The sequence below is a fragment of the Numida meleagris genome, chromosome 5 (genome assembly GCF_002078875.1).
Source record: "Numida meleagris isolate 19003 breed g44 Domestic line chromosome 5, NumMel1.0, whole genome shotgun sequence".
NCBI lineage: Eukaryota > Metazoa > Chordata > Aves > Galliformes > Numididae > Numida > Numida meleagris.
Window position 1 is genome coordinate 12,037,591 of NC_034413.1, and position 14,827 is coordinate 12,052,417.

General features: G+C 46.0%; 1 protein-coding gene and 1 long non-coding RNA gene across 2 annotated transcripts; one reads left to right on the plus strand and one right to left on the minus strand.

Annotated features, from left to right (window-relative positions):
* Nucleotides 508-13,442, minus strand: LOC110400412. The gene is made up of 2 exons (XR_002439805.1): nt 13,361-13,442; nt 508-1,324 (listed from the first exon to the last, which is right to left on the minus strand). It is a non-coding gene; the product is annotated as an uncharacterized LOC110400412 (long non-coding RNA).
* Nucleotides 11,129-14,693, plus strand: CALHM3 (calcium homeostasis modulator 3). Its single transcript, XM_021400267.1, has 3 exons — nt 11,129-12,466; nt 13,123-13,378; nt 14,160-14,693. Exons 1-3 carry the CDS (start codon nt 12,180-12,182, stop codon nt 14,619-14,621), a joined length of 1,005 nt encoding a protein of 334 aa, XP_021255942.1. The 5' UTR covers nt 11,129-12,179; the 3' UTR covers nt 14,622-14,693.

Consider the following 14,827-nt stretch of genomic DNA (forward strand, 5'->3'; position numbering starts at 1 on the left):
GTCCCAGGACTAGGGTGGAGGGCTGTCCCGGGTCCGGCAGTGAAACACCCATGGAGGATGTATGCCTGCACATTGACATTCGCTTCGCTTCAAAGAGCGCTGCAGGTTGTGGAGATGCTTTAGCAAGCTTTGTCTGGGATGTCAACAGACGCTGAAGGCAAAGAACTGCTTCAGCTCGGCAGTGTCACGGCTCAAAAACATCTCATTCCTTCCTCCCGTTGAATGACATTTTGACTGTTCAGCTTCTTTCCAAGAGGTGATTTTGTCTATCCACCTCCCCTCTGCCTCCTCCTCGTGAATATCAGAAAATCTCCTCCCAGTCATAGGCTACATACAAACGTTTTCACATTAAGAACTGTTACTGCCATGAAGTCCCCACCCAAAAGACAAAAAAAAGCGCCGTTCTCTGAAACCACTCAAATAAGTAAGTTTTGGAAAGGAAGAGAAGAGGAAATCTTTCTGAGGTGGAGTCATAAGAGTTGATAAGAAACATAGAAGATGCGCAACAAAAATTGATGCTGACATCCTCCATGCAATGGAGCAGGCTAGCTGGAACCATCAGGCCCTGCTCAGCATTACAGGCAAGCTGTGTGCATGCAGTGCTGCACCCTTTCTCCTTCTCCCAGACACTAGAGGTCTAACCATGCCAGTCCGGTGCTACCATGGTCACACAGGGCTGGAGCTCCTTTTCAAACACAAGCTGCTCAAGGATAAGTGTTGTAGGAATACTTGGTCCTGCTCTGGTCCCATGGTGAATCCACTAGCAGGAAACTTGTGTGCAGAGGTGGGACAGAATCTCAGCTTTATTCACACCCCCTGTGAACACTATTTCCAGGCACAAACACAAGGCTGGAATTACCATCAGGTGAGCAACTCTGTCACCTTGCCACATCACACCTTCCTTCCATCCTGCTGAATCTTATTGCCTGCAGCCAGTCTCACCCTCCTTCTCTGTAACCTCCCTGTGCCTGTCCTCAAATTTCTTGAGAGAGGACTTACATTTTCCTGGAGTTTTTTCAGTTTTGAACTGTAGGCATAGGGTACATCTATATAATCGCACAGGGAGCATCCCTGTGCAGTCATCCTTTAAACTACAGGCACTCACGCATGCATCATGCACGCTGCTCACCACAGGGCCTCGCTGTGGGGTGGGCTCACTCCATAAGGACCGAGCAGGGAGGAATACAAAACAGCACCAAGGTTCTGCCATGTTCCAGTCTGGGTTCACGTTGTCAAAGAGTCTCTGAATTTGCACATGCTCTGGTTGGATAAGGAGTGAGAAGGAGAGGTTGCTTCTGTCCTTGCCAGCTTGTGTCAGCTCTTCCTGCAGAAAATGTTGAGCAAGGTAAGAAATATGCTCTGTCACAGAGGCCCTTGATAGACAAAACACAACCAGACTAATTCTGGGTTTTTGCTTTTCTCTTGAGCTTCAGCAACAGGGAACAGTTAATCAGCTTGCCAGAACTACAGGACTTCCACACCAGTGAATGAGAACATGGTTTCTTAGTATAAGCGGTATCAGTTGAATTGATTATGGACATGCAATTTCTTTGCTCCAATCCCATCAAGGAGTGCAGATCTGGTGGATATGATGCAGGCTGGAGCAGGCTCTGAGCAACCAGATCTAGCCATAGGTGCCCCTGCTCATTGCAGGGGAGTTGGACTAGATAATCTTTAAAGGTCCTTTCAACTCAAATGATTCTATGATTCTGTGCTGTGTGATAGAGCAGGGTGAGCTTGCACTGCATTATCATTCCCTTCCTGTATTTGTGCACAGGCAACTGACCACTCATTTACAATCTGTGCTGAGAGGTCAATCAAGATAATGCAATCCGCCCACAAATTCCATCTGAGACAAGCATCAGCTCCATGAAAGGTGCTAACATCTTGATTATCACTATAAATGAACACAAGGAGAAAGATGCTGCGTGGTCACATCTGCTCACGGAAAAACGTCTACTGCCTTCAGTCAGGAGAACATCCACAAATTCTCAAAAGTTACCTAAGAGCCAGGTGCAAGGATGAACTTGAGCTGTTCAGCTCTGGCATATGTCACAGAGAGACTGGAGGAGAAGCAGAGAGACAGCGCAAGGGGAGCATCTACTGTCATATGGGAGAAGATCTTGCCGGAGAAGGACAACCAGATATCCCTTCCAGACCAAGCTTTATTCCACTGGGCCCTCCTAACTTCACACACACATTGATCTAATTCCTGCAGATTATTCTTCAATATACAAGGCAAGAAGTCAGACATTGTTTAACTGGCCCTAATTATAACCCAAGCATCAGAATTTCTACAGGTGTGGAAGAAAGAGGAACACCTATCCATACACATCTGCATGCTGCAGAGAGAAGAAGATGATTTGAGAGAGATACTGTGCCTAATCGGGATAATATCCTAGTTTGGCTGCTTTTTTAATTGCCTGAATGACAGCTGGGGACAGGCCTCCTTGATGTGGCCCAGAATTCATTGCTCCTTCCTTCTCTTCACCCAAAATGGCACTATCAGAACTCAGTTTTCATACCTATGTACACTTCATTCCTCTTTTAACAATGGTTGGCTTCACTTGAAAAGGAGATTTGTCCCTGTGCTGAAGGCAGGACTCTGCTCGCTGCCAGATCAGATCATGCATCACCCCAAAACAAAACACACTGCAGCAGCTGTGTTGGGAAGGTTTGTCCCCATCACTGGCACCTCTGAAACTGAAGCAGAGCCAGGTAAAAGGATGAGATGGGGCAGACACAAACTCAGCACTGTGAATCAAGACGGAACAGAGTGACAAGAGGCTGCTCTCAGTCACAGGTGGCCAGCTTCTCGTCCATAGGTTTGTGTCCTAAAAGGACAACAGATTTCACAGCAGCATGCAGCACCGCTTTAGAATATATATCTAGAAATATTAGCTTAAAGCGCAGAGACTGATGATGCAAATCCTCACCAACACTTACACAATGCTCAGCCAGCAGTCAACAAGAGGCAATCATAACAGGTGATCTTAAAAGCTAAGCCCTATGTCAACTCTTTTATAAGAAATGTAGGTACGCATTTTCTGTGAGTGGGGTAGGAAGGAAGTTTCCATCCTTCATGACACACTGGCTCTACAGCGTGTGGAATGAAACAGCTCTGAACATTCACACATTTCCACACAGGTTTTTATGGACCTAGATCGAGTTATTTGTAGACATGCCTTTATTTCACCATCTTTTGATTTTTCCTGTTCTTTCACTTGTATGAAAAGCTTCATAACAAATCCAGGAACAGCGCTATATGAAAGAGCAAGGAAAATGGCAAAAGTAAGAGAATCACTTCCTATGCTTCATTTGGGAAGTTCAATTTTAATGAACAAAGCCTGTCTGCTTATGGGACAGAAGTCATGGTAAGGGTCTGATCCCTGCACTGACAAGCAGAACCTGGAGATCCTTTACATTTCTATAAGCCATTTTGCAAAGCATTGCTTACGTTTCCCATGAACTATGTTGAAAATTAACAGTATGAAGACAGCTATCAACAAGGTAGAATAAATAGGGTGGTTAGACTTGCTGGTCACATTTTTCTTGAGCTCTGGCATGCAAATCTCACCCACAACCCTTCAACACTTAGGTGAGGAGGACTTAAGTCACTTTTAACTCAAGCTTCTTATGCTCACCACAATGGGGCTGAGCCCCACATGCACATCAGAGAAAGCCAAAGGGTGCCTCCTCCCACTGAGGAAAAACTCCAAGAACTAGAAAATAACCACATTTGTACCATATCCCAGCAGTCAGATCTTACCACTTACATGAAAGCCCTGTGATGAGCAGAAGTTATTTCCAGGGGAATTAGCTCCTCCCTCTTTAAAGGGTCCTTTGATCTACAAGAGGAATCTAACGGGATTTTAGCATAGCTAAAAATCAGCTCTTTGATTTTCCCTTCAGAGTATCACTGCCTGTCAGGCAGACCGGATCTCTACTCCCAGCATTATGACAACTCAGACTTACCCCAGCACACTGAGGTGCATTTACCAGCTCCATACATTTACCAGCACTGCAGTGGTCTTTGCACTCATTCACTTTACTTTAGGGTAATTTCTCAAACAATTCCTTGGTCAATGGACTTTCCCTTCAGTCATTTCAACATCATGGTCAAGTTGGTGGACATTTCTACTGAAGCGACAGACAGAGCATCATGAGAGAACAAAATTTGAGGGATATTTCCCTTTCAAAGGAGACCCCACATTCTTAACCCTAAGTGGGTTTCTGTTAAAGCCGGAACAAATCAGGACCAATGACAGATGCTAGTGCAAATCTCATCTCTCATTCCTATTTCTACATCCAAATATTTGCTTTTAATTAGATTTACTTCTCAAATTAACAGTGGAAGTGCCCAGACTTCTAATTGGGTCATCGCTAGCCAAGGTTGCATCCTGCCAAGAAGCCAGTCTCCTTGGGGAATTCGGTGAAAAACAAGCCTTTAGTAAACATGGTCAGTTAGAAAAAGGGCAAGTGTGTTAAGGGCTACTAGCATGTGTGTCTAAAATGTGATTGATAACCCCAGCACCAGAAACCATGCTTTAGACTGTCAAAGGATGAACTCTGGCACACTATGCAATAGTTAACTGCAGAAGTATTTGTTGCTTTACTTACAGGTGGAGTTATTTTATGGTTTTATTTCCTAGCACTATTACACATAAGGACTGGTGATATTTTAACACCTTTTTGGTCCAGATCCCTCTCCTCACTATACATTTCTCACTGGATGGGCTGCTGACAGCTCCTGGCCCTGGACACAGACCCACGCTTCAACTGACTGCTCAATTCCCTGCTGGACTCCATGGGGATTCCTACCTAATTGCACTGAATTTGACTGGACCTGGAAATAACAGCAGTCATCTTCTCATCCCAGTCTACAGAGGCTGTAACGCTGGTGGCAGTGGATGTGCAGCTTGCTGCTAGCATCTGAAGTCACAGTTTTTCTTTACTCTTGGACTCAAATGGTGGGAACCAGCCAGAACATCAGAAATGTCAAGATTAGTATCATGTAGCCCTCCTGATTCTCAAAGACAATCTGTAGTGCGTTCATGATAGGAAGCACTTCTCACCAGGAAAATATCAGGGACTGCTGAATTCAGCAAAACAGGTGCAACTTCCCCCTCCCCTCCCCCCCCCTCCAGAGTACAATCCTGCCCCAGCAGTGAAGACAAACCCCACAGGCAATTGTCAGCCTTAATTTTGGCTTGACAGCCAGCGTACATTTCAAAACAAATCTCAAAATGCACAACCAAACCAGGGAAGAACAGAAGAGAAGCACAAGTCCCCAGCAGGGATTATTTGAATAATCTTGCTGACAGATCTGTTCTTTTCTCCAAATTTCCAGTCTGCACAAAGGATCACAGTATGAAACCAGATGCTGTCACTGGGTTCTGATGAATGTGAACATAAGGACTATACACTGCCTTCCCATAGGAGTAAATACTCCAGTTCTAACACACCACTCTCATTGTTCACACTGTCACTACAATCCTGCAGGCGGCATTACAACCTCATGGCTGAGCATCACCCATCATCGTTCACTACATGAACAGACAGGTTTTCAGCTCTCATCTACTGATGAACACATTCCTGACATGATCTCTTCTCAAAGTCTCTGCATGAGTTTTACCCACTGGATTCAAAAGACAAACTTGCTTCTCTCTTAAGAAGCAATGCTGAGATTCTCACTGTCAAGATATTTGAAAAACAAAATCCCCTTTTATTTTCAAGTTGCAAGTCTACCACACTATTTTAGACTTTTTTTTTTTTACAGTGTTTAAATGGCTATTAAAAACTTGCAGCTCCTTTCCAGTCTGAACTTGCTGAGTTGTGAGTTCCATGTCAGTGGAGCTCATTAGATGCTCTTTTATTTGATGCAGCAGCCAAAATAGATGCTTACAAATTATGGTTCTGTCATTCAACCTTCTCTTCCACAAACTGAAAAGGTCAAGGTCCTAGTTACAGCACTGCCAGCAGTTACAGCCAACTGCCAAGACAGGTATTTTCATAGAATCATAAAGGGTGAAAAGAACATAAAGATCATCAAGTCCAACCATCAGCCCATGCCTGTGACTGCTCCAGACCGTGTCACTCAGTGCCACATCTACACTTGTCTTGAAAGCCTCCAGAGATGATGACCCCACCACCTCCCCGGGCTGCCTGTTCCAGTGCCTCAGAGTTATTACCTTCACCTTCTCCATTTTTGCACTGACCAAAACCCTCTAAGTTGGGATCTAACCTCATTTTGGGAAGGAATTTGAAAGCAAGAGATGGGGTTGAAATGCTTCTCTACTTCCAGAGCTCACTTTCAGCTAGCAGAAAACACAGGCAAAAAAAACAATGATTATACCAGACCCAGAGATTGAGAATTTGATAATCTGAAATAATCCAAAATACAACCCTTGCCTTGCACTTATATGGCTAATAGTTCTGCTCCACTGCTCAGGTCAGAAAGCTGTGGTTCAGAGCCAGCAAAAATCAGAGCAAAGTCAGCTCCTGGCAACCAGCAGCAGCAAAGCAAATTTGTGGTTGTTTCATGGCCACTGCTTGCTAGCTTGATCCCTCCCAAAAAGCATCTTAAACCACACAGATGATTTACTCATAAAGAACAAGGGAGCTCATGATAACAAATGCAGGAGACCAGCTGGGAAGGAGATGCTGGTGAAAATGGGGTAAATACCAGAAAGGGTGTGGGGGAACTGAGCAGGCTGAAGATTCTGGAGGTGCTGCTCCTTGGCTGGGAAATGAGCTGCAAGAAAGCATCTTCCCCACAGGCTGATGAGAGACCCTGGCCGAGAACTCAGTATTTTTTCCCCCTACAGTGTCACTACAGCATGGTATTTTGCAGAGAAGGGCTACCACCAGCTACAGAAAATGGTAAATTTCGTGAGGTTTAAAGACAAGAAGCATCTCAAAGGGACAAGCACCCACTACAGGAGAAGAGACTGGAGTGTTTGGCAGCAGAGGGTCTTGATTAAAGCATGAAGGAGCAGAGGGCAGCAATTATGAAGCCACAGGATCCTATCATCCCACACAATGTGATGCTGGCTATTTGCTTCAAAAACACAGGAGTGGTTGGACAGAGACAGGAGGTTGCAAAAGGGAAAGCGAAGAGATGATTATCCTCTGCAGGACACAAGGCACAGCAGGTAATTACTGCCTGCAGGACCACAAGGATTTGGCTTGATGCAGAAGATACGGAAAATTACATGCCCTAAAAGACCATTTCTCCACAGAGTCCACAACCATTAGAATTTGGTAGGGTTACGGATTGCAGTCCTTAATTTTGTCTTCCTAAGGTATTCTGTGCTCTGAGAATCAGAGGGCAGAGTCGCTTTGTGAAGAACCAAATGGGGATGGCACAGTTTTGCACTTAGCAGTCTACAAGAGCTTGCTGGGGTGGGGGTGGCTCTTTGGTTTTAATCACACAGAGGTTTGGATAAATTTTGTTGATTTCTTGGGATTGCTTCTTCTAAAAAGATGTGTGAATTATCCCTCACAATCATGTACCTAGGGGCAGTCAGCAGAAACATGCCAGAGGCCAGCACTGCAGCCCCAAACCCTCAGCAACCTGCTGCCACCTCTTCCTCCCATCCACTGTTGGTACAGTGAAATCCACTGAAACTTGTAAGCTCAGAGACAGGCTCCAAAATCAGAGCATGACAGAAGTAAGAGTTGGACAGTGAAAGGAAAATTGTGCCTTCGAGTCTGAGCATCCTGATCTTCCTAGGATGTCTTGGTTTCTCATTTATCACAACCAAGCATAGATGAAATCTGCCACAAGGATCATTTGCAACTCACTGGTCATCACAGAGGATATCAGCTGTCAGTAAAAGGAAAAGACCTTCTGAGAAGTTAAGGCAGGTTGCTATTTCCCTGGGAAGAAGGCAGAATTGCCACAATCAGATTACAGCACTTGCATTCTGCATGTTCTGAAGACATCCAGCACTCTATAAATCACATAAATACACACAGAAAAGACTATTAACGATGTGAGAAGGCAGATCTTGCACACAGAGATAGGCAATAGCTGGGTGACAAGACAACCTCATGAAACAGGACTCTAATTTTGTCTGCAGATGAATTACTGCTACTATGAAGCAGCAGTTTTACATGCTCCATGGATGTTTTAAAGCCCAAACTCTATTGCACCACACCCCACAGCAGTGACATTGGGATGCTTCTTCATAACTCTGTGCCTACCTCAAAAATACAGTCAGTTTTTCTGAAGGCCACAATTAAAGATATTTCCCTGTGGCGCGCGGGGGGGAGTAGGGGAAGTGAAACCTCCTAATAATTCATCTTTAGAAACTCCTTCTCTTTTCAACATGTAAATTACAGAAATATAGTATCACCCTTTACAAATGATCTGTCACATTAATCAGGTAGTCTCCAGTGAACTCATACATCATCGTGTGTGTATCCCAGAGGCACTGAAGTCAAGCCTAATCACAGCTAGAACAGGTGAATTCATGTTATAGCAACATATCTGTGGCCACAGGAGAGCTTTAGGAAATCTGTGCTATGGTTCACATCTTGTAAATTCAAGAGGCTCATCCAGTAACTCAAGTGGTTACTACCTGAGTTGCTGGTAAAAGACAACAGAAAGCACCTCTTACAGAAAGCATCTCTTCTTGACTGTCATAGAATCACGAAGGCTGTAAAAGACCTCTAAGATCACCTAGTCCAACCATCCACCCACCACCAACACCACCCTCTAAGCCACATCACTAAGGAACACATCTCCACACTTCTTGAAAACCCCCGGGGCAGTGACCCCACCACCTCCCTGGGCAGCCTGTGCCAGTGCCTGACCACTATTGCAGAAAAATTGTCTTTCTTTATATCTAATCTGAACCTCTCCTGGAACAACTGACATGGAAATATTGAAACGAGTGGCTTAAATCAAGGAAGATTTTATTACCTCATGGTCATTTCATGAGAGCAGCCTAGAGAAGGATGACAGAAAACCAGCCCAGACAGTGGATGTGAGTAGCCGAAGTTCACACACTGAGAGCTCTCACGCTCACTGACCAAGAATTTCTCTAGAAGACGGCAAAAACTACAGTAGCAGATTCAGCTTTTAGCCTCCACTTAACCAAGGGTCTTTGATAAATTAACAACACTGTACAGATACAACTAGTGGCCTAGGAGCCACGAATCCAGTACTGAAGGCCTAGAATGAGGCAATGACACCGGAGTAGGACTATACCAGCCCCAAGGGCTGCCCAGCCTGGGATCACCACATTGAGCTGGGCTTCCTCACCCAAGACCCATTTCACTCTGAGCACCTCAGCAGTTTCTGTGACATCACTGCACACTGAAGACAAACTGCTGCATCAAGAAGAGTTTGTTATCAGTGGTTTTCAACCTGCAAAATGTGGACTCCCCAGGGCCAGAGCCTGATTTTAAGAGTCTGAGAAAAATAACAAGACAAGCTAGTTAAACGTCAGCATCCTTAAATCTGCTGTCAAGGTCTGCACCTCCCTTAGAAGATGTGCAAGCATTAGCAGATCGGAGAAGTCTGAAAATCACTGAGCCAGGATATTAAGCGATCAGCCTGATTCCCTAATTCTCCACCCTATTCCCTATTTCATTCTCAAGATGACAAGAGACTCCATCTGAACTGATCTTGCTGCAGCATCAGCTCAAAGCCAAGCAGATAAATGGCCTTGAAAAAAAGCTCTTTCAGTCAGAAACGGTGCAAATTAGGTCAAGGTTGGGATAATGCAGAGATCAGGAAAGAAGGCTTTCACATAAGCCAAGAAGTTAAGCTTTAATGGCCAGAAGAGCAATATATAATGAGTTCTTAAGAAGAACAACACAAAACTAAGCCATCTATTTCCTCACTGGCAGTCAGCTGTATGTTGGTGCTTTAATGAAGTTACAAGGCAGAACACAGGAGCATCTAATCTCCAGAGAACAGTATTAGTGGAAACAAACTACATCTCACAATGCTGCCATTATTTTTGCTGGCATCTCATTAATCATTTAGTGGTCGTTACTCATTATTTGAGTAACCTGGGGAAAGTGCTCAGCTCTGCAAAAACACTCAGATGGTCCCCGCCCCATGGAGCGGGAGCACAAAAAGGAGTGGGGCAATAACTTGGGCTCCTTTGTCAGAGTTATAAACTGCTACAAACAGCTCCTAATGAGCTAAACCAGCATCTCCCACACCACAGGAGATGGTAGCAATAACCTGGTTCCAACAGACCACAAGTTGAGTGAAATATCTGCCTCTGGGTGCCAACTCTATCCTGGAGCAGAGCAGAGACTGTAAAGCATCCACCAAGCAGACCACACCATCCTCCTAAGTTTGTCCATCTTTAAAATGAACAACACAAATTTCATTGATGAAATCATCCTTTTGCCCAAAGCAAGAAGGCTGTGTCACACGAAAAGGGCTTTCACTTACACAGCAAAGACTTATTGTGCCCATACCACCACTCTCTCCATTATCTTAAGTAAGAAAACCATAAATGCTATTTTACACCCACAAAAAAAAATAGGGAAGGGTGACCCATCCCTTTCCCATTGCTCTGATGCTGCGGTGTGGGGCTGTAACGCTATAATGTGATAAAAAGTACAACAATAATAGCGGGGTGGCGAAGTCCTAGGCCGCAGCAAATGAGGACAAGTCCAAATACAAGAGCCTCATACATAGACACAGAAACAAAGGAAGAAAATTTGCTTACCTTTGGAAGGCCTGAGGTACACAGGGATCTCCAGCAAGATAATCCTGCCTCCACTGCCAACCCATTAAATGAGGTCTGGAAGGGGTGGATCCTGACCCCACTCCTTCCGGTCACTCAGTTGCATTGCTTGCGCCTGAGCTCCCCTGGGTTGGCCCTGCCTTCCCACCAGGTGCTCAATCACTGCTTCAAGCTGTGACTCAGCATTTCTGCTACAGGGGCTAAAACCAGATGTCTGTCCCACCTGGGTCCATAAAGGGGTGCTGAGCAGTTTTGGAGATTGTCAGTTAACGGGCAGCTGTCTAGCTCAGAAGACAGTGCCCCAGTCAAACAAGAGAAAGCTAAATAATCATATTTTTGGTTTTGAGAAGCATTTTGAACATTTGCCCATGTTTAGCAATTTACTTATCTCCAGGGTTCTTTCTCTCTCATTCCAGAAAGCTCCTTTTGCAACAAAGGAATGTTGTCCTTCTCCTACAATTCAATGACCCCACATCTCAGCTTGGAGTCACTGGCAAGAACTCAGATCACAGCAGTGCACAATAATTGCTATGAGACATTATTTATGGACTTCTAACACCCAGGCCAGAAGACTATTTTGAAGAATTAAGACTCTCTTCCATCTTCTAGCACCCAGAGGTTGCTTGCTACTCTTTTTCTACCTTATTTTTTTTTAGCTGTAAGGAAACATTCAGCCTTTCTGTATTTTTGCTCAGGAGAGCTGGAAAGGCAAAATGATTTCTCTAAAGTAATTATTCCACAATGTGTGCACAAAACTTTCCCTATCCCAGCCAGCTCATAAATGCAGAGCCATTAAAGGTGAACCCCACCAAGCATTAAAGCCATTTGGAAGCAGTATCACTGGCAGGCAGAGATGCACGACCCACAGCAACACAAGCAGAGCCTGTAGAAGCAAACACACAACAATTTTCTCACTACAGTGCCCTCTCCTACACCAGATGGTATCTTTTGTTATTCACCTGCTTCAACACCAGCATCATTTATGGGAAACGTGAGCTGTTCCAGTGGAAAGGTCTCAGATGTTGATGTGGGTACGCCAAGAATGTTTCCGCAGTACAAAGCCTTTGCCACAAGGTGCCGTTCCAGACTGGGAAAGCCATCAGTTCTCACAGCCACCGGCCTGCAGGGTTGGTCTTTTCAGCCAATTTTCATTTAGGGAAATCTGATCGAGTGGTGATGGAGTGGGCTTAAAGCCAAGCGTGCACTTCCCACCTCCTCCCAGGGCTAGGGGACTGCTTCACCAAAAAGAAAGAGTGGCAGCAGTAGCGAAGATCAGCAAATTGAACTCGCTTTCTCCTGCTCAGCTAGAGAAACTACCAACTGCCCTACTAGAAAATAAGCAAGGGGTGAAAGAAGGAGCTCTGAAAGCTGTGCCTCCTCTTCCATTCTTTTCATCCCCAAGGCAGCATAAAGGGGGACAAAGGGAAACTGTTTCCTAGGAGAACTGGCTAAAAGAGCACAATGGACCGCTTCCGGATGATCTTCCAGTACTTCCAGACCAACTCAGAGTCTGTAATGAACGGAATCTGTGGGCTGTTAGCCCTGGCTAGTGTAAAGATTTATACCTGCCTTGACTTCAGCTGCCCATGCCTGCCCCACTACAACATGGTGTATGGCTTGGGGATCCTGTTTGTGCCTCCCATTGCCCTCTTCCTCTGTGGCCTCATCCTCAACAGACAATCTCTGGTGATGCTGGAGGAGTGGAGGCGGCCACAGGGACACAGGAGGAAGGACCTGGCTGTCATCAGGTGGGTTTGCACCAGGAGCAGAGCCCTTCATTCCACTCTCCTCTATCCTCTCTGTATCTTTGATCCTCCTGGTAAGTCATCTTCTTCTAAACACATTTCCTGACACTTTGCCCTATGAGTGCGGGCTCTGGGGCATGGTCAGTGCATGTGTTCTGTGAATGCGTGGATTTTCCACCAGGGCTTACACATGCAAAAGATGAGGTGATTTTCTGTGCAAAAAGACTGTAATTTCCATCATGGTCATTCTTTATCAATAGTACTGTGATTTCCTTCCCTTCAGCTCATTTACTGCAGATGTACCAGTAAAAGGGGGAGGAGAATCATGGAATCATAGAACGGCTTGGGTTGAAAAGGACCTCAAAGATCATCGAGTCTCAACCCACCTGCCAAGTGCAGGGTCGCCAACCACTAGACCAGGCTGCCCAGAGCCACATCCAGTCTGGCCTTGAATGCCTCCAGGGACGGGGCATCCACAACCTCCCTGGGCAACCTGTTCCAGCGCATCACCACCCTCTGTGTGAAAAACTTCCAGTTTCACCCTGTTACAGACAAACCATTACCCAGAACACAGGTTGCACAGAGCAGAGTGAGAACGGCCTTGGGAGAAATGGGATTTTCCAGACATAAGCTGAGCTCCTGTCTCTCTTTTGTTTCAGGTACATGTGTTGCTCCATCATGCAGCGAGCCATGATTGCCCCAGCTGTCTGGATCGTGGTCTCCCTCCTGGATGGCAAATGCCTGATCTGTGCCTTCAGCGGCTCTGTGGATCCCAAGAAGTTTGTGGGCTTTGCCAATGCTACCCCAGCAGAGGCACAGGAGCTGCTCACCAGGGTGCCCTGCAAGGAGGATGAGCTGATGAGGAACAGCACATCCCGCAGAGCAGTGTCCAGGTACCTGCGCTGCTGGTCCCAGGTGGGTGGCTGCAGCTCAGCCCCACGGCTCAGAGATGCTCAGGGCATCTGCTCTTCATTCAGCACAGCTTTACTGTGGTCTGGCTGGGGGCAGGGCTGTTCTTTGCTGCCTTATGCCCCAAAATGCTGCTGCCCTCTGTGACGATCTCCAAAGTCACCTGGGAAGAGAAAAAGAAGGAAAGAAAGGATTTTTTAATTAACAGAATTTTGCTACTAGAAGAACCAGTGCATTCTAAACTCATGTAATAAAAAGCAAGTTGTGAGGCATATCAGTGCCTGCTAAGACCCTGCCTGTTTAGGTCAGGGAACCTTTCTAACTTGACAGGTAGGACCCACTGCTTTAAGGACAGCAAAAGCTGAGACAGGTGAAAGCAGTTTGCTCAGGAACAATCTGGGAATGGGACACCTGGCCTCAGAGCTGGTGTAGGTAGCAGGTGGCTCTCACTGGAGATAAGTGGGTACCAGCAGGAGAGCATCAAATCCCCTTCATCTATGGTACTCCTATGCTCAAAGCAAATGCTCCAGACTCACTTTGCAAAGTGTTATTCTACAGAACTACTGATGCACAGATAATTGTCACATATTCTCTGGAAAGAGGTGACAGCCTCCCCAGCACTCTCAACCATAGTGCAGTTTCAGGAGCTGGACTGAAGAGACAGATGAAGACAGGAGCCCAGATGCACAACCACACAAAGTCCCTTCTCAGCAGTACAAGCAAACATCTTGTGCCTGTCTTTATGCTTATGCTGATCCTGCTCCTCTGCTTATTTCTTATCACCCAGGCCCTCGGCTGGAGCACTTTGTTGATCCTCATCATAGCAGTTTTCCTTGCCCGCTGGCTCGTGGCTTGCTTCAACCAGGCTGCCCTCCTGCAGACACGTCACTGGAGCAACTACATTGACATTGAGCAGAAGATTTTTGAGGAAACCTGCTGTGAGCACAGCCGGCTCTTTGCTCACCAATGCATCCTCCACTTCTTTGAAAGCATGCGGAAAGAAATCAGACAGCACAGCTTCGACTTGCCTAGAGAGAAGGAGGGAGAGGAAGGAGAGAAAGATCTTCTCCGGGGCATCACAGACCAGGATCAGGTGAACAAACTTCTGAAAATGTGGTACTATGAGAAACCTCCCTTGGATGTGAGCCAGGCAACCCACAGACATCCCCTGGGGCGAGAGAGATCTCCTCCAGCCTGGGCAGGTAGCTGCAGTGCCAGGTCTAAATTCACCCAGCACACCCACGTGTAATGGGGAGATTGTCCTGAAGTCAACACAGCTGTGACCAGCAGATGGATGGCCACAGTGCTCACCTCTTCCTCCAGAACCCCAAACCCAAAGGCTGGGCTCCAGGGCACCAAGCAGAACCTCCCAGCTGAACTAGCAAGACTCAGCTCTCAAGATCCTGGAGTTCCAGAATCATTCACCATTCATGACAATACTCATCCAAGGGCTCT